Source organism: Haemorhous mexicanus, chromosome Z (assembly GCF_027477595.1).
Source record: "Haemorhous mexicanus isolate bHaeMex1 chromosome Z, bHaeMex1.pri, whole genome shotgun sequence".
NCBI lineage: Eukaryota > Metazoa > Chordata > Aves > Passeriformes > Fringillidae > Haemorhous > Haemorhous mexicanus.
In genome coordinates, this window is record NC_082381.1 from 49,295,765 (window position 1) to 49,315,136 (window position 19,372).

Sequence of the window (19,372 nt, forward strand, 5' to 3'; positions counted from 1 at the left end):
CACAGTGAGTCTGTGGGACCTGAAGGGATTCAAGCACTAATACTGAAAAACTTGGCTTATGTTACCATCAGGCCTCTCACTGTGGTTTTTGAATGATGGAATCTTTTCAAGTTCCAGTTGACGGGAAACTCACTGATGCTGTCCCAGGTTTCAATAAGGGTATATAAGACTGACCCAGGGAGCTACAGGCCCATCAGTCTCACTTCAGTGCCTGGTATAATTATGGAGAAGATGATTATTCTATAAGGCATTGAAAAACAGCTGAAGGACAATGCAGTCATTAGTCGTAGCCAGTACAGGCCCATGAGAGGAAAGTCCTGCTTATCAAACCAAATTTCCATTTATGACAATACAAACATCCATTGTTGATCAAGGGAAGCCAGTTGACATATTCCTTTTCAGTAAATCTTTTGAAGCTGTCTCTCACAGGATCCTTCTGGACAAAATTTGCAGCCCACAGCTGGATAAACACATCATGCGGTGGGTGAGCAGCTAGCGAACAGGCCAAGCACAAAGGGTTACAGTGAATGGGGTGACATCAGACTGTCACTGGTGGGGTTCCACAGGGCTCCGTCCTCAGCCCTCTGCTCTTTAACATCTTCATAAATGACTTGGATGCAGGACTTGAAGGTACAATAATTTTGAAAATGATACTAAATTAAAAGGAGCTATTGACTCCTGCAGAGAGGCCCTGCAGAGAGACAGCAACAAATTAGAGGGCTGGGCGGTTGCCAGCTGTATGAAGTTTAACAAAGACAGGTTCCAGAGTCTGTAGCTGGATATAAGGACATAATGGGAAATGAGTTGTTGGAAACCAGCACTGCAGAAAGGGACCTGTGTGTCCTGGTCAATGACATGTTGAACATGAGTCAGCAGTGCCCTGGCAGCCAGGAGGGCCAGCCCTGTCCTGGGGTGCACCAGTTGCAGCAACGCCAGCTGGGCAAGGGAGGGGATTGCACTGGGACGGCCTCACCGCAAGGTGTGAAGTTTTGGGGGATGTAATATAAGACATAAAGCTATTAGAAGACATCACAGTTCTTGTCTTAAAATGTTCTGATAGGAGCTATATGTCTGCTGACTTTCTACTTGACTACTTCATAAAGACAAATGGTTGAAGCAGAGTTAAAGAGAGTTACTGAGTGTGTTTTGGTTTTTGAGGGTTTTTTGTTGATTTTCTTTTTAAAGACAATGTAGGTGGAGTTATTCTGTCTGTGGTAAAGTTGGGTACTCTTAGCAAATGAATTGCTAATAAGATACTTAATATCTTGGGTTTGAAAGAGAGGTGCCTTCTAAGGAAGGCAGGAGCCTCCCTTGGAATGGAAAATGTAAACCCCCTTGCTCCAACTCATTCTAATCTTGAAATGAAGGGGCTCTCAGGCAAAGAGATGAGGGGTAGGAGTAGCATTTCTTTACTGGCTGTATGACACAGCAAACAAACCCGCACGGCCGGGCGCTGACCCCAGACAGAGCCCGGGGCCCAGGCCCGGCCTTCTCGGCCGCGGGCCCTTTCCCTCTGCTGCAGTTCCGGGCACGGCCAGCGGGGGCGCTGCTGGCTCCCGGGGGGCGGGGCAGGCGCGGTGACTCCCCCGCGGCTGCAGGGGGCGCTGTGGCGCGGGGAGCGCGCGGCGATGGCGGCTCGGCCCGGACGGGAAGGGATGGCGGAGAGGCTTCGCATCACAAACTCTGGGGCAGCCGATCCCGCTGTCCCAGCAGGACTCTGAGGAGCACCAAGCCGGGACAGGAGTCTCGGAAGGCAGGGGGTGCGGGGCTGCAGTGCAGCGAAAACTCAGAGCAGTGCCGAAGAAGCGGCGAGGGTGAGACAGCAGCAGCCCAGCTCCCAGCAGGGCGGGGAGAGGCGAGCTCAGGATCCCGGGCACCCGAGCAGTCGGGGATGGGTCCCTCTTTTAGTGAGGTGGGTGATAAAAAGGTCTCAGTTCAGTGGCTGCTCTCATGAGCAGAGGTTCACCCATAGTGGAAGAAGCAGCTCTGGGCTGAGCTCCAGCGGCAGCAGCAAATTCCCTTCCCCAAGCAGCTGCCCCAGCACCGTCCCTTATCTGCCCAATTCCTATGGTACCTCCACCCCTCAGAGAGAAAGTCCCAGACAAGAGAAGTGAAACCAGATGCTGTCCTCCCCTGAACTTGGCCACTTCTTTTGTTTTCTTAAGTACCCCTTCATTAATGTGTCCTAGCTACTTATGGGAAAAAATTGTGTAAGTAAAAAGTAACAAAAGGAAATAAACCTAGCCCCCAACACTTAAGGATGCATAACTTCAGTTTCCTGTAGCATATAATAAACAACCTGTGAGTGTTTTTGAATGCCACTTTCAGTCAGTTAAATTTTACTTTTGGAGGAAAGTGGATGATGGTGTCTTCCCTAAGCCCTTTCACTTTTATTATCAAGATTGCCCAATCTAATATAAAGCTTTACTTTATCCAGCAATATTTTCTAGTTAAGGAGTCAAGTGAAATCAAAGGATTCATTTCTTTCCTTTCCTATTATACATATATGTAGTTTAGCAAAGGATTTGTGTGGGAACTAAAAAATAATAGAAAACCACTCTCTTCTTGAGGTTTTCAATCTGACTCATATTTAGAGGTATATATTTTCATCACAGGGGGTTTGTGAAAATGTTTTCTTTGCACTTCAGTGTTAATCTTTTTTTTTAAATATCCCATCCTAGCAGATCCTTCAGTGCTTAGAGGCAGATATTAAAAAAAACTGCAAAGAAAACAGAAGCCGTTAAACACCCAACATCTTATGTAATCCATCAGTGTAGGTCAGCAGACTTTTATCTGACACCCTTCTTTCTAGTCCATCGTCACTGCAAAAAGCAGCGATTAGTTGAAGAAAATGCTATTTTGCAACATTCCACCTGAACAAATTATCCTATTTTTCGGTATTAACGTAAATTTTATTGCAGAGTGCATGGTAAAACTTAAAGTTATTCTGGTAGTTATTGTAAAGGTCACAAATTCATTTGTGGGTTCCGTGACATGCTAGAAATGAAAATTATTGAGATGAAATTCCTTTTTTATTTGCAAATTTACTTCCCTTATGCGTTCTCCTTTTATAACTTGTACATCCAGAGTTTTTGCTTAAATTAGAACTGTCAGAGTAAATAAACTGTTTGTTTACTGCATCAAAAGTGGTGCTTTAGTAAGCATTACCAGTGAATTAACAGAGAATTCTAACATGCAGAGTCCTTTTCTCATGCGTTTAGAAAAGAAACTGAAGAGAAAAAGTGAGGAGGTATCTTCTTTCTTTTTTTTTCCTCCCCCTTTGTGGTATCAACAATGGTATCATGTTTTGAAATGTATAGTTAATTGGAACACTATTCATTTTTAAAAATTTCATAGAAAATATCTTGATCGATTTCTAGGATTGGATGATCTCAGATCTTCAGGGTTTTTGCTTTGACAGACTTGATGGTGCTGAAATGGAGTAAATACATGAGTCTATAGAATGGATACATTCCAAAAATGTTTATTTATGAGAAGAAATCCAATAAAATGAATTTTTCTGGAATTCATTCTTCAGTCTTATATTTTTGCAGAATGAAAAATTGTTGCATTTTGATTTAAATACTTTATTTACGATAGGAACTTTTTGCTTTGGAACTTGCTCTGAGAATTTAAAAGCATTTCCCTCAGCCGATTAGCAACTGTCATCTGTCCAAAAGAAAGGGGGTGGTGTGAATGCATCTGACTGTCTTTTCATTAAAGTCAGACAAGAAAGAGATTCAGTGAATCTACATATGTTGCTGCAACTCAAATATACTCAGCAGAACATAGGTTAATTATTCATTTATTCTTCTGACACTTTATTTTGTACATTTGCACTATGATTAATTGTGTTCTGTTCCTTTTGATTAACAGAAAACAGTGATGTAGATGAGGAGACTATGAAGGCAAACTCTCAAGGGTTTGTTGGCTGTCTATCTTCAGTGCAGTTCAACCACATTGCTCCTTTGAAGGCTGCACTGCACCACAGCAGCTCAGCCCCTGTCATTGTAAAAGGGCGTTTCACTGAATCCAACTGTGGTACTTTAACTGGAGCTGACTCAACATCAAGTGAAACAACCCATTCATTTGCAGGTAGCATATGGTTATCACTTGTTCTGATCTCTGAAGCAAAATCCAAATAGAATACTCATGACCTGAATCACATCTGACTTTTTATTTTTCCATGCCGGTTAACATCTCGGGAGTAGTTTGTAAATAATTCTCTTTTATATGTACTTACTTCCTTTTCTCTAGCCTTTCTCTTTTCATCTGAATGTTTACATTTTTCTTTTTATCTCTGCAAAGTGTCATCTATATTGATGTTCTGTGCATGCCTACTGACCCATACTACTGCCACTGTACCATATTGTAAATGAACTGTGACTGTGAGAATTTCTTTAAAAAAAGTCTTCTATTTGTCTGTCATTTTCTTTTTTTTTTTTTTTTTTTTCCTGCTGCAGATCACTCTGGACCAATAGATGAGGGAAAGCCCTTAGCTAATGCAATCAGAAGTGACTCTGCAATTATTGGAGGTAATAGGGACTGTAAAAAATCCACAGGAACTTTTCTTTCTAACTGTGAATCTGTCAGTGATGAAATGAAGTCAGTTTAGTTTTGTGTGGGTACAGAAACAAGTAAAAGCTCTTCATTTTACTACAGCTGGTAGACAGATAGATGTCAAGCGTTGTTTTAAAACACAATTGATCACACTCTTATTACATAAATTTATGCTGTGTTGCCATATATTGAAACATTCTGATGAAAAACAGGGTGGTAAGGACAGCATTTCAGCCTGCATAAAAATGGTTTCTATGACTTTAAAAAGTTCTTGAATTTCTTGTGAAAAAAGCATATATTTAAGAAAGAATCAATATTTCTTCTAGACTTTGGTAAAAAACTACCTTTTGCTACAAAGTCATGTTTAAAATCTTCTTTAAGAAATCTGGCCAAGAAAGACTTCTTCCTGAGAGTGTGAGGTGTCACTGCTTAAATCAATCCTCTGACAGTCTGAGGAAATTTCATCCTGGTTTCCTGTTTGGAAGGCAATGTATTCTTGGAAAGAATCACTTGTGTTGATTTACAGCTTAAAATGCAAGTTAAAATATTAATAACAAAAATAATTACTGTTGGTTTGAAATACAATCTCTTCTTCCTATTTCTTTTGGACATTTTTATCAGGCTAAAATAGAACTACAAATGATCGTTCATAATTTTTTTTTCAAAATACTTTTTTATTTTTTTTAATCACAGGAATAGAGGAAGATCCATGTAGAATTGAGTTACTTCTGAAGTGAACATGGTGATAGTCCCTTTATTTTTTATGCCTGTCAGAATAGAGCATAAAGATTATGACAGACGTGTGTTCCTAAAGTACAGGACTGATACAGGAACCAGGTGTACAGTTTCCGTCACTATGCCTTTCTGGATGATTGTCCATCTCATATAAATCCTATATGAAGGATCCATCTCATATGGATACCCACATGAAATCTACCAGTTCTGTCTCTTTAGCAAAAATGAGCAGTACTCAAGTGAGCATCAATAGTGGCAGTTTGGGGCTAGGGACCCTCATCAGAAACTGAACTCATTTTACCAGTATTGAAGTATGTCTATGTCTCTGTCTGTTTAAATTTTCTTTCAAGGCATAGTATCTTCTCCTGTGACAATCAACCTCTGTGAGAATTTCTAGGAGTATTTCTTCTTTTGGGAGGAGCTGAGGAAATAAAACTTGAATATGATGTTTTGGCAATATAATTATGTTTCGAATTGCATAGATACTTTGACAGAAAGGGCAGTGAGATGAAAAGGTCAGCCCTCTGTCTTTTAAATTCTGAAAATATTTACTTTTTAACAGTTTTTAAAGCCTCATAGACAAAGGAAATAGTGGAATTTAGTAGAACAAAACTGTCCCGGCTTTTCATTTAAGTTAAAATTGTTTAAGGCTATGAATGGTTGAGATAGGATAAGAACCTCTAGTCACTTTTGTCTTCCATTTATACAGGGATACCTGCTATGGTCACTCCATGCAAAAGCACACTGCATGACCAGCGATCTTTAAGAGAGTAGTACCAAAGACACTAGAATGAGATTATTAAGCCTAGAAGCTTCCCTGCTTCTAAAGTGATACTTATTGTATGACTTTGGTGATTTTGTACACACCAAATGAGAACTGTACCATTGATTTCAAGGAAAGCAAGAATTTAAAAATATGATTTCTGAGTTTTTTACATGTCTAGCTTTGTCAAAACTTGCTTTACTGTTTCAAAAAATTATTATTTTTTAAATAAGTATCTGTACGTAAAGATCACTATGTACTAGATAACTTTGTGTGGGTGGGGATTTTTAAGTGTGCTAACAACAAAGCATTTTTTTAACTTCAAGCTATAATAGGTACAATCCTTTTAAAATAATAATAACAATACAATTTTTTTTTGCTATTAAAAACATTTGGGAATTTGGCACTCATAATTTTTCTACTGTCTATGTTTGTTTAAAAGTCAAAACAAAGCAAACTGTACAACATTAAGTAAAATTTAAATTAAGCACCCTTAAATAAATATAATAAGAGGTATCATTTCAGCTACTTTAGACAAAACAAGTTTATAGAAAAGTCCTTAAAGAGAGCACCTACTGTGATTGAAATAAAATAATGACTGTTCTAGTTAATCTAAATAAAAACAAGGTTTACTTAGATTACAAAGTCCATCTCAGAGAAAGATCTACTATGTTAAAACCCTTATATTCCTACAATGCTGCTCGTAGTAGAGATCAAGAAAATTGGCATGTACTGAATTTTGGATGCTCTGTTTTTATCTACAGTGCTAAGGGACTAGGTATTTTTATTTTTCTTGCAGTGGTGACCAAGTTTTGCAAGAGACTGTCTGCTGAGGCAATGAGGCACTGCATTACAACTGTTTCCCAGACTGCTTAGTGTTCTCTCCATCCCAACAGCCTAGTCCTGTTTTCTGCCTCTACGACAAACATGATCCATTTCCCTTCTGTTTCACATCTCCTCAAATTCCTCTCCTGCCCATCTTCATGAAGCTAAAGTCCTAAGACCATTATGACAGGATGAATGAGGAAGAGAGGAGATGGGCTGGCAGTCTGTAAGGTCTTGCTTATCTCTGTGAGAAGTATCTCACCTTACTGTTCCTTATCTGCAGTGGCTTGAGTTCCCGAACCAGCGGAGATTTAGGGCCTGATAGTGAAGGAGAAAAAGAAACCCTCTTATTGAAAATTAGGCCCCCAGTGGTTTTCCATTCAATAATTTCAGAAATTATAATGATCTGTGGATTTTGAATTACTATTAATAGGGTGCAAAATTTCAAAACAATCACCATGAAGCTTGTACTAGAGTGCTCTTTCTGATTTGAAAGCAGCTATGTCTTCTTATTTCTCAGGCTTTCCTGTAAGCCCTTCCATTATGTGATGTAGTCATTCCTTCTTCATCCTGCTCTCTGGCTTATGTGTTATTATTTGTTGGTCCTTTCTCATTACTTTTTTCTCTTTTCTTCTTGTAGGTGTGATAGCAGTTGTCATATTCATCCTGCTTTGCATCACGGCCATAGCCATACGCATTTATAAAAAAAAAGGCATATACTCAAAAAATGAGGCAAAAGGATCTGAAAACGAAGACAGTGCTGAATCTGCATTGAAAAGTGAGCTCAGCATGCAAAACACAGCCAATGAAAATCAAAAGGAATACTTCTTCTGATTGTCATTAATGATTTAATCTAATATAATGATGTGACTGTCTGACTTTCTTGCTAAGCCAGGGGGCTCTCACTGGGCAGAAAATGTTCTTGCACACTACTCTAAATGCAATGGATTTGAGACTTACTATACTTGATATGTTCAGTCTCAGTGATTGCTGTAGCGGGCCTCTTTAAATTACATGCATTTCTTAGCTATTATACCGTAAATGCATTTTATGTAACAGTGAATTAGATATTGTAACCAATTTCATTGTTGGTAGTTTCCGACTGTTCTAATGTGACCTTCTACAAATGAAGTTTAATGTACACACTGAATATGATTTTTGAATGGGAAAATTGTTATGAATTTATTCCTATCCTTTTATTTAAAATTTGATTGATGATTTTTTGTTCAAGGTGAAAGGTAGATTCTAATACTTTGTGTTACTAAAGAAATTCTGCTGTGCTGCATTATGGTGATCCGTCTTACTTCCTCAAACTGAAAATGCCTTTTGAGCTGCTGTTGGCTGGTGTCAGCATCTGCTTGTGAGCCATGGCATTTGATGTCCAGAACAAACTGTATTTTTTTCCCCCGGGATATGACTGATATCTTCATTATCCCTTCCTTTTGTCAGGCTTAGCAGAACTGAAGAGTGTACAGTGGGTTGAAATATTTTAAAATCTCTTTTGCAGCAGATTTTCACTTACGGTCAGGTGATGGCACCAAGAGACTCATGCACGTTCTAGGCAATTTGAATAAAACTGGGGGAAAAAGGCAAGACCTTTGCTTGGAAATATCAAGTAAAAGACTAACAATAGTTAATTTATCAAGAGTGAAAACACCAAAAGATGGTCAAGGTTACTGTCCCTGGAAATTAGTAATGATACTTCTGTCAAGAAGTAATGCTCAGTGCACTATTTGTGATGTATTCTCTGAAACTGTTGTATCTATGATTTGCTCCAGACCTCAAGACTAATTTTTTTCAGTGTTATAGAAATTATACAGTGTCTGCCACATGAACACTTTCATTCTGTACTCTTCATAGTACCTACAATGCCTCTGTGAGAAAAGGTCTGACTACACTACTCAAAATTTAGAAAGTGCTTGCTATGCTGACAGAGTAATTGAAAGCTATTTATATTGTACAAACAAATTGTTAGATATGAAGGCTAGGTTTAAGTTGTCTAAAAAGAAGATTGTAAGGTCACTTTAGACGCCATAGGGTATCTGAAATACCATGTGGCCTGATGTGAATGTCATGGATTCCACAGAAAGTATGTGTCTTTTGGTAGAAGGCATTATAAATGGCATTAGGTGACAGTATTTAGGTAACTGACCCACACAAAGCATTTTTCAGTTTTCCCCAGTCAGATGACTGGAAAAGCAAACAGGATTTCTGTGACCTTGTAGACTTGAGTTTGAAATTTAAATATCTTCCAGAATTTATTTATATCTACTCCCATTGAAAGCAATGAGAACAGTCATTGTTTTTCTATTCAAAGAATCAAAATTAGACCCTAGATCGTGCAGGTTAGAAAATGTTTATCATAGGTGCCCAACAACATTATAAAGACATGGAAAACTGACACAGTATGCCAAAACCCTTAATAGGTAAATTTCTTTACATAGATGGTAATTGTAAATATAAATGTCCAGCAGATGTTTTCGTTTAAAACTTAGTTTCTTCTATCAGTCTTTACTTTCTTTTTTTCAGAATTCTACCATTCCTTTCTCATTCCTTCTGTACAGATTTACTTAATTTTTAGGAAAAAATTATTTCCTTTTTTGGGGTGCCTGGATGTTCTGCAATCATAAATTTTTCAGATTAACATGTAGTGTTTTCTTGTTTTCATTTTTGCAATTTGGTTTGCATCTCTGATAGATTAATCAGACTGAGGACCTAGGATGAAGAATTTTGAATTTGATACAGTTGTGAATTTGATACAGTTTGCTTCATGGTAAGAGGTCACCTTTAGGAAGGCCAGAGTACTGGACTGTTCTCAATAAATGATGAAAATATGCTGTTTGTGGATGGGGAGTGGTGGAGGTGAAAGCCTCACATGAGCCATGACAAGAAGACTTTGATTTATCAAGTTTACTGCTTTGAACCTTCTCATCTACTTACTTTGAAGTGAAAATTATGACTCCTTTTTGAGGCTGTGACCTAAATTGCATTACATTCAAGAGGAGCCCTCCCATGGACTTCTCTGCAACCAAAGCCTCTGAAGTTCAGGAGATTTTCCCTTTCCACTATAGACATGTAGGTATCCACCTCTTAGTGCCACTTATATCAACAGAGTCACCTGCAGGGGTGTGTCCCAGTCAGCTCCATTTTTTATCATTGTGGGATGTAGTAACAATGTGGGACAAAACCTACAAGACTATGATTATAGTACACCAAAGCAGATATTTTGTTTGAATGATAAAAGACAGGTTGTCTTTTATCTTAGGTCTCATATAAGAGTTGCACTTATAAACCTAATGAAGCCTAAATTTTACCCACAACAAGACAAGTTGGAAGAATGTAAACCTAACTTTTCAATCACTTGCTCTTGGTTTTATTGCCTTGTAAAGTTTTATTGTGTGTCTTCATGGAGAGAAAGTTCTCTTTCCTTATTTTGTTTTGCTTGAAATGAATACTTTCTTTCCCTATTCCTCAGAATTTTTAAAAGGAACAGGAATGGGAAAGCATAGTAAAATCCCTATTTCACAGACTAGATAAAAAGGCAGAGGAGGATAAAAATGCTATTTTTATGACATTATTTCATTCAATGACTTCTTTTAAAGCATTTTATTTTGTGAGGGATTCTAAGAGGGTAAAGATACATGGATTTTGTTGAATGAACATCTGTAGATTTGTAGAAGAAATAAATTACATCTCCCTGAAGATGCAAATGCCCATTTTCATCCGTAGGAACAGTGATCATATGTTTGTCACCTTAATCTAAAATATACATGTTTGAAATCAATGAAGCAGCATTTTTCATTACTTGCTGCATTTCTATGGGGATAAAAAATTGGTGGCACCGAAGTGCGCTAAAATGTCATGGAACATTGTGCTGTCCCTTTTTGATTCTCTATTCCATTGTGTGATTTTCACCTCACTGTTAATAAAGACTTTTTAAAATAAAGTGAGGAAAATATTTTTTAAAAGAATTTGTATTAAAAGTTTAAAACTGAAACAATATACTGATTTTTTTTTTTCAACAGTAAATATATGTAGAAGTGCACATACTATATTGGTGAGTGTGGTTATTTATAGATACTTTGGAGCACTAATGTGACAAATTTGCTATGCATTGACACATTTTCCATGGCAAATATATTTTTTCTTAAGTACATTAGAAAATAAATAGCAGTATGTATGCTAGTACATTTTTAAAGCTTTGTGTGGGCTCTAGCTATAAAGGGCTTATAATTATTTATGTACTCAGCATTTAGCATATAAATTTGATTTATTTAGGTTTTGGAGAAACATTTTCCAATACATCCACTGTTGTGTAAATGAAGAATATGTGATAAAACAAGTGCACAACTTAACATGAAATGTAGTCACAGTCAAAATAAATTTACAATATTGTTACTCATGGCAGCGATGTACAGTGAAAATGGCATGTAAAAGACAAAATTTCTTTAAGGAAGGATCTGCATAAATTCAGAACATGCAACTATTGAAACTTAGCAGAGGATTGATAAGAAACTATAATTTTGAAATAAAATTAGTTACTTTTAGAAGCAATTGTAGTTGTTTACACTCAAGGCAGAGATATAGCTGCATAAGCCGTGTGATGCTACAGGAAAAGAATGTTCTTAGTAACAGAAAAATATTTCCAAAGTCAGAAAACCTAATTCTGAAGAAGCTTGTGCGCTAGTCTCTGAGTGCAATGCACATTCTCTGGAGTAAATATGCAGAAACATGACATAATTTTTGCAGATTGAGCACCTAATTCTGCAGCCAAAAGTATGGTAATTCCTTAGTGCTCCTGAACATTTAATGAGATTGTGCATTATCAAAAAGGAAGAGAAGTAAAAAATCTTTTGGAAACTAGTGCTGACTGAAAAGATACATATGTAAATGTATGTAAGTAGTTTCAGTGTTGGTTTTTTTTCAGTACACACAACATGCTTGAAAGAATACAGAACAGAAAGGATGTACCCTTTAAACTTCCTCTATTTAGAACCTTCTCCTGGGGCCTTTTGACAGTGCTGGTAAGAGAAAGATTTAATGAGTTTCAGTACAGAAATTCTGAAGCAACTAATTTGAGAAACAGAAACAAAACCACAAAGGTATTCATAGGCTGGGCTTTGCTAAGAAGTCATACTCATCTTCTTGAAAGACTGTCTGAAAAGTAATTTTTGAGCTGGCACTCAAAATTTTTGAGCTGGCACAAAAACTTTTAAAAACTGGCTCTATTCTTTGGATACATTCCCCAAACCTCTTAATCTTCCCATTTCTTAGAAAGGAATCAGATCACAATGTCATTGCAGAGACGGATGCCCTTATATCAAACACTGACATAAAATCTCACTTAAATTTATATGAATTTCTGATGCATGATGAAATGTTGATGTTTCTAACATTTTGTATAAATAGCATTGAATAAATCGTTCCTAAAACCCTTATTAAACACAATGGTAAATCCACAGTAAAAATCAACTTCAGCCTATGAGGAAATGTGTGTGTACAAACATGCACACGCACATTCATGTAAATGGGCTATTAAGTGAGTGCTAAGATTCTTTAAATTTTATAATTATTTTTTGTATTATGTCAAATATTGAAGAAGCGTTCAGAGTTCAGAACCATCCTCCCCACACTCCCTATGTTTGGAAATATTCAAACTATTTCAAGAAATAGTTGAGATTTTCAGGGATTTTTCAAGGGGGCAAAAATAAGATCTTGAAGTCTCCTCAAGGACTGTAAGAGGTAGACAACCAGAATTCTGATAAAAAAGGTTGCAGCATCTCTCACACACAGACAGGGCTTTTTTTTTTCTTTTAGTTCTTTTTTAGTTACATCTAGGGCTTGAGAAATTATTTGACTGATATTGAAATAAATTTCATACACACCTACATAAATCACTACACTGAGCATCATATTTAAGCTACTGTGTAATATGTGTGCTGAAAAAATTCAAATTCATTAGTAATCTTGGATCCAGCTAATATGTCCTTTACCAGTTAATTGAAGTGTACTTCTCCCAGTCAGTCACCTAATTTTATTCAGCACCAGAGGTCATGCCTTTAGATTAGGTGAGACTGTGGGCATCAAAAAAAGATTCCTAAATCTGTTGAAGAGAAACAGATTCTCAAAAATCATTCTGAAGTCCAAGAAAATTGACAATAAATTGTCAGTGAGTTGAGGTGGATTTCATCACTGTGAATTTTTTATCAGGAGCCTAATGATAACAACAAAAAAATAAATATTAAAATAATGCTTATATTCTTCTACAAACCAGCTAATAACAGATAGGGCCCGGTAATCTTTGTATGTTATACTTTTTAGCACAGCAGAGTATTATTTCTTTAACATGCTAATGCATGCAAGAACTTAATGCAAGAACAATGCAAAGTTTTTGGAGTCTGTGAATTGATGGTTTATTTTTCTCAAAAGCAACAGTGCCTTGCAAGCAATTTATACGGCCAGTGTTCATTTATCTAAAAGCAGCCATCACAAAGTCTGGATTAAAAACAGAATATCTGCAATACATCCCTCACTACATACAATAAATTCAGTAATGCACACCAGCCTATAAACTATTTAAGTAACTAACAGAATTTCAGCGCACTTCTTTACAGTTTGTGGGCTGAACTCTGAGAAGCCCAAGAATATCTATTCCACCCTTAGCTGTATGCCCTTGGAAAAAGCCATTGACCTTAACACTCAATTTATGCAATGCAAAAAATATACTGAAGTTTTGACTAACCTGCTTAGTTAATATTTGTGAAGCCCTTAGAAGATGAAAGCTTTTATGTAAATAGACAGCATGATAATAGAAACAAGATCCTATCTTTTATTTAGCAAAAAATTTATATGGTAACTGATATTAATTATCTGTATTTGTTTTAATACATTTATTTCAGGAGACGGTCCTGTTTCTTTCAGTCAGAAATAATAGCATTTTCCTGTTCTTTTATCTACAGAGTAACTCATGAATAAAGAGTAGAAAAACAGACCTTGGACTACTTGGTGTACTGTAGATTTGATTGCATGTTTTCTTGTATCAGAAAATTAGAACCCAGAACATTTTCATCTAAATAAATGGGAGATAATTCAAGTAAACAAGACAGGTTTCATACAGATAAGCACAAAACAGGAATTACAACCACACATCTACATTCTTACAAAATGTCTCCTACTAATTGATTAGCGCAAAGGGAGTATCACGTGTCGATGTTTTAACGTTCTTAGCAGCTTCTTCAGCTTCATTAATCTCATTTCCTGCTATGTTTTAGTTACTACAAAGTCACTCTTCTACCCATGAGTAACTGCTAGGCATGCCATATCTTATTTTCTAGGTAACAGGATAAAAAATGTGCTGTTTTCTAATACCTTTTAATCTATTGCACACAGGAACTCTCCGTATCAACAAAAAATAATATTGTGTATTCTATATGAAGCAAAAAATCTAGTAGTAAACATATACTAATGTGGTCTTTGGTTCTTTTTTGGTTTTTGGGGTATTTTTTGATTGGTTACCCACACCATCCAAACACCCTCACAGCAGACAGAAAAGGCTTTGCCACTTTTAGCTAAATCCCATCCTGTTTGTGAATAAATTATTTCAAAAGGGTCCTATACAATGTTAATATTTAATTTAAAAGCTGCAGACTTGGTAAGAAAACATTCATAATACTTCAGTAGTTACAGCCCCAAGATATATCCTCTTTTTTTTTTTAATTAAAAGTAATAAACATTCTTTATGTGGTGTAATTTTTTTTTTCTCCACTGCTCTCAATGACACTAGAAATAGAGGTTTAAATCTCACAAATGGTAACCATTCAGCCATGGTCCCCTTGCTATGGCAGTTCAAAAACTTTATGTGTGAAACGCTTTGATATTTACATGTAGGAACAGGAAATACTTTTCCAGCTATGGTGTTTCAACTAAAAAGCATAAAGGATCTTATTCTTGCACAGCAAATACACCCCATGAAATTAGAATTCAACTGGATTGTTTAGTGTCATGATCTGTAAATCAGCAACTCACACTTAAGTTAGTGATGTTGCATTGCTATGATTTTTCTGCTTTGGTGTTCAGATTCAAAATATATACATCTGATTTAAAGTAATATTTCAGTAATTCTTGTCATAAGCATATAAATTCTGTGCTTCTTTTTTTTTACAGAAAAATCCTACTAGAAATTAGCAGTTAAATATGGAATAGGTTTTTTTAATATTTCATATATTCCTCTATGTGATACATTTATAAAGTTCATCTATTTTTAGAGAGTGTATTGTGAGGGATTTATGATTTATTCCCAGAAGTCATAATTGCAATAAAAGGACAAAATTCATAGAAGAGGAGGAGACTATAGAGCAGGAATTTGTTGATAAAACTTTTGATAAAGTTCTGAAAATTTGCTTTTATGATATTCTTATACAGATATTTTTCAGTTTATATGAAGTGTTTATTTGGGATCATGTCATTAAGCATATCAACTTTAAATTATTTTTTTTGTACAAACGAACAAACAAATTTTAGTTTTAAGCTGATATTTAGACGTCTGTTTGCCTCAGTAAAGTACTTCAATATGTAAATTAAGCACAGCATGAAATGCTTATTATGTACATTCTCTCTATGTCTAGTACATTCTTTATGAAAAATAATAGTAATTAAGAGCCCCCTGAAACAGGAAGATCTTTCAATGTCTAGAGTTCCCTTCACAGTATTATTTTATGATTACAAGTAAACCTATGTAGTTAGAAGTAATTAGGAAAGCACTAGTAAATCCTTGCTATTCAGTATTCTAGAATGGTTAAGTGCTACATTTGAGAAAATAAATGCTTTTTAAATGAGTCAAATAATCCATATTATGGCAGTAAGGCTGCCCTTGTACAGTACCTGCCTTCCCATTCCGACACCTACTAGTCATTAACAGTTATTTCACCACTATCAAATTCACATTAGAGTTCTATGGTATACTGTAACATACTTAAAAACTAAATATGCTTGCAGCAAATATGCCTTGCAGTTTCACACTTTTTTAATTAATCTAGGAACTTCTGTATGTTTTGCTCATAATCATGTATCTAGTGGAGAATCTGTAGCTGTAATTACATAGAAGGTAGATGCTTTGCTTTTCCATAAGATGTCTGTTGTACCATGAGTTAGCTCACAAAAGGTATCTGCACTGCCAGCTCATGTCTGTTTCATCTCCATTTTGATGAATTGTGTCTCTCCACACTGTTTTCCTGAGATGAATTAATGGGAAAAGCTTCTGTCAGCCCTCTTTGGTGCCAAGATCTCCCAATGACAGTGTGATCCAATCTAGCCGACCAGATATTATCAGACATGTAGCTCTTCTGTGCAGTTCCAGGGCCTGCTTGAATCTGGGAGGAAGCCTGCATGTGGCTGTTTGTACAAGACACTATGCTGCAGGGCCACCTGCAGCAGACACATAGGGACATACCCCACCTAGAAGCTTTTCTTATTCCACACTCATTAAAAAAAAAAATAAAAGGGTCAAGGGTTTCCACTTTTGCTCAGGCCTGTGAAAGGAGATGCACAGCCTGGTAGGCTGTCAGCAGGGAGACGGCTGACAGTGACCTGGTCTGTCCAGGGAGTTGAAGAGGATGGTGAAAAGGAGGAAAAGGAGCTGATGGTTTCTCCCCTTGTTAGCAGAAAAAACCTCATAGCAATATGACCTTTGGTACCCTCCTGAAGGCACTTCTAGAAACAATAAAAAAAAATTAGGACCCCTATAGGTCATCTGAGCACAGTTCTTTCCCTGTGTAATTGACAGTCAGAACAATGATGCAATACAGCATCTCCAGGACATGTGATACATCAAGAAAAGTGCATTTGGAAGGAAGTTATTGTCAAAAAAGTTCTTAAATAATACAATCTTCAAATTTCCAGCTTGACATAGTTATTATCTGAGAAATCCATTGCATATTGCTCTCTATTCATTGGGTTAGATCAACAAACCTTTATACCTTACTCACTACTTGCCTGCTGCTGAGATCCAAGACATTTCACTCAAAACCATTTTCGCTTGCTCCAGAGGACAAATGTCAGACAGTGTCTGGCAGAGACAGCAATATGAGGCAAAATAAGACCTTATAATGCCTTAAGTACATGAGGAAGAAGTCAGTCCTCCTTCCTCAGTCAGGATAAGTAAGATCTTCAAAAACATTTGTGTTGATTCAGGGGGCAGCTACATGTTTAGTGCTCTGAACAAAGTTACTAAACTTTCAGCTCACAGTATCATAGAATGGAAGGGAGCTCTAGAGATCATCTGATCCAATTTCCCTTCTCAGGCAGGGCCACACATAAGAAATTGCCTGGAAACAAGACAAGATAGCTTTTAAATGTAGCTAAGGATGGAGACTTCACAATCTCTTTCAGTAACATCAGTCAGTGACAAGTCACCCTCACAGTAAAAAAGTGCTTCGTGACGTTCAGGAAGAGTGTCCAGTCTATCTATTTATGCCCACTGTCTCTTGTCCTATAACTGGGCAGCAATGGACAGAGCCTTATTTATACCTGCCCTTTAGTCACTTATACACATGTGTGAATTCCCCTGAGTATTCTCTTCGCCAGGCTGAACAGTCCCATTACTCTTAGTCTTTGTTCATGGGAGAGACCACCAATGCCTTAATAATTTTGTGGCCCTTTCCTAGTGTCTCTAGTGCTGAGGGGAGGAGGCAGGATCAGCTCTCTCAAGCTGCTGTCGGTGCTTTGTTAATTTCCAGGATACCACTAGGCTTCCGTGCAGTGAGGGCACATGGCTGATTTATGTTCAACCTTGTTCCACCAGGACTCACAGGTAATTTTCTCAAAAGTTACTTTCCAGATGGATGCCCACAGGATACACTGAGGCATGGGCCTATTTCTCTCTACAAATGGAGTTTGCATCTATAAACTGATCACATTGATTGGATTTTCTGAAAAGCACACCATTGACATTATAAATACCATTAATTAGCTGAATTTCTTCATTAGTACATCTTTACTTTAACTCAAAATGACAACATTAATTTATTGTAATCAAAGCCTATATAAATATCTAACCAGGCTATGTAAAAAGATAGTGTTTCAGCAAATGCTATAAAAAGAGATTCAGAAATCGTTATGTTTTTGCTGTTGTCTGTATGCTTTGTGTGTGAGTGTGTGTGTGTGTGTGAAGATCAATGGTTGAGTGAACAATAATGTTCTGTTTTTATTCTGACTGTGATCACATCTCTCACTTTTGTTTAGTGGGAACTTCTTGGTACTAGAAGTGTTGTGGCTCCATGAGGTGTAGGGAACATCATTAGTCAAATGACCACTAGCTCTTTCCTTTATGTAGGTTTTAGATGTCAGGTTCTCCTTAAATGGGAGCTAATAAAATAGAATTATGGCAGTGATAAATCAAAGCATATCACATAGTACAGTTTCTTTTCAGTATAAATTATACAAATGTTCATCTTGCTGTAAGCTATTGATTGAATTAGTTTGTGAATACATTTCATATATCAAATTTTATGATATTGTTTCAACATATTGTAAAATTATATATTCTAGAATAAAAGAAATAGTGACTTAAAAACTGAGAGAAAGCCATGTTAAAAATAATCAGAGTGATATGTAATAATAGATTGTCAAATATCTACATGTCCTTAGGATACAGTCAGTAATATAAAGTCAAACAACAAAATCCTTAAACAAGTTGGAACACTAAAATGTTTCAAGACTCTAATGTTTTTTCTTCTTTTTTTTTTTTTGATAATTATTGTAAACTTTTAGTCACAACACTTCTTTTAAAAACCTCTCACAGGAGAGATGCAAACTGTCTGGTACAGTGTAAATAGCTTCCAGCTGATTTGCATGCAGAGCTTAGGAGATTGACTATATCTGGTGGCTTAACAATTTTAAATGAGCATTTCCCTAGACTGTGTATTCCTTATTTGATACATCATTCTTCCTGAATTTTTATTGTTTGTGTTTGTTTTTTGTTGGTTTTTTTATTGACTATAGTTAATCTGAAAATCCAAAATGTTAACATTATTATTTTTATCTTAAAGGTGTCAAGAGATTTTAACTTAAACAATGACCCTGTTGCAGTAATGGAAAAATACACACACATAGACGTACAGAATTAAATGGAAAGAATCTTGAACGGCATCTACTCAGTGACAGAAACAGACACAATAAATGAATTGACAAAAACATGGGAAAACTGACAGGACTAGATGCTGATCCCATTACTCCATTTCTTCTCTTCAACCACCAGTTCAATATGCCTCCACACGGAACAATTCTTTAGTTAATTTGTCTTATATATGAATCATCTCCTGTAATTCAATAAATAGGAGGTGTAATTGGATTGCATCTCCTCCCATATGATATTTTCAAATATAAAGTTTAAAAACAAGAAAAAACCTACACTCTCAGAATCTCTGCTGGTCAGAGTGACTCTGAGATACATACAAACCTCTTTTTCCCAGCCCGGCAGTCAACGAAGGAGTC

General features: G+C 36.5%; 1 protein-coding gene across 1 annotated transcript in view; it reads left to right on the forward strand.

Moving 5' to 3' along the window:
* The window catches only part of CNTNAP4 (contactin associated protein family member 4), a 203,137-nt gene extending 192,346 nt beyond the window's left edge, over positions 1-10,791 (forward strand). The window contains exons 22-24 of the mRNA XM_059836635.1: positions 3,877-4,095; positions 4,464-4,535; positions 7,524-10,791. Coding sequence (XP_059692618.1) covers positions 3,877-4,095; positions 4,464-4,535; positions 7,524-7,717 — 485 coding nt within the window. The 3' untranslated portion in view covers positions 7,718-10,791. The remainder of the gene's footprint in view (positions 1-3,876; positions 4,096-4,463; positions 4,536-7,523) is intronic.
* Positions 10,792-19,372: the final 8,581 nt, after the last annotated feature.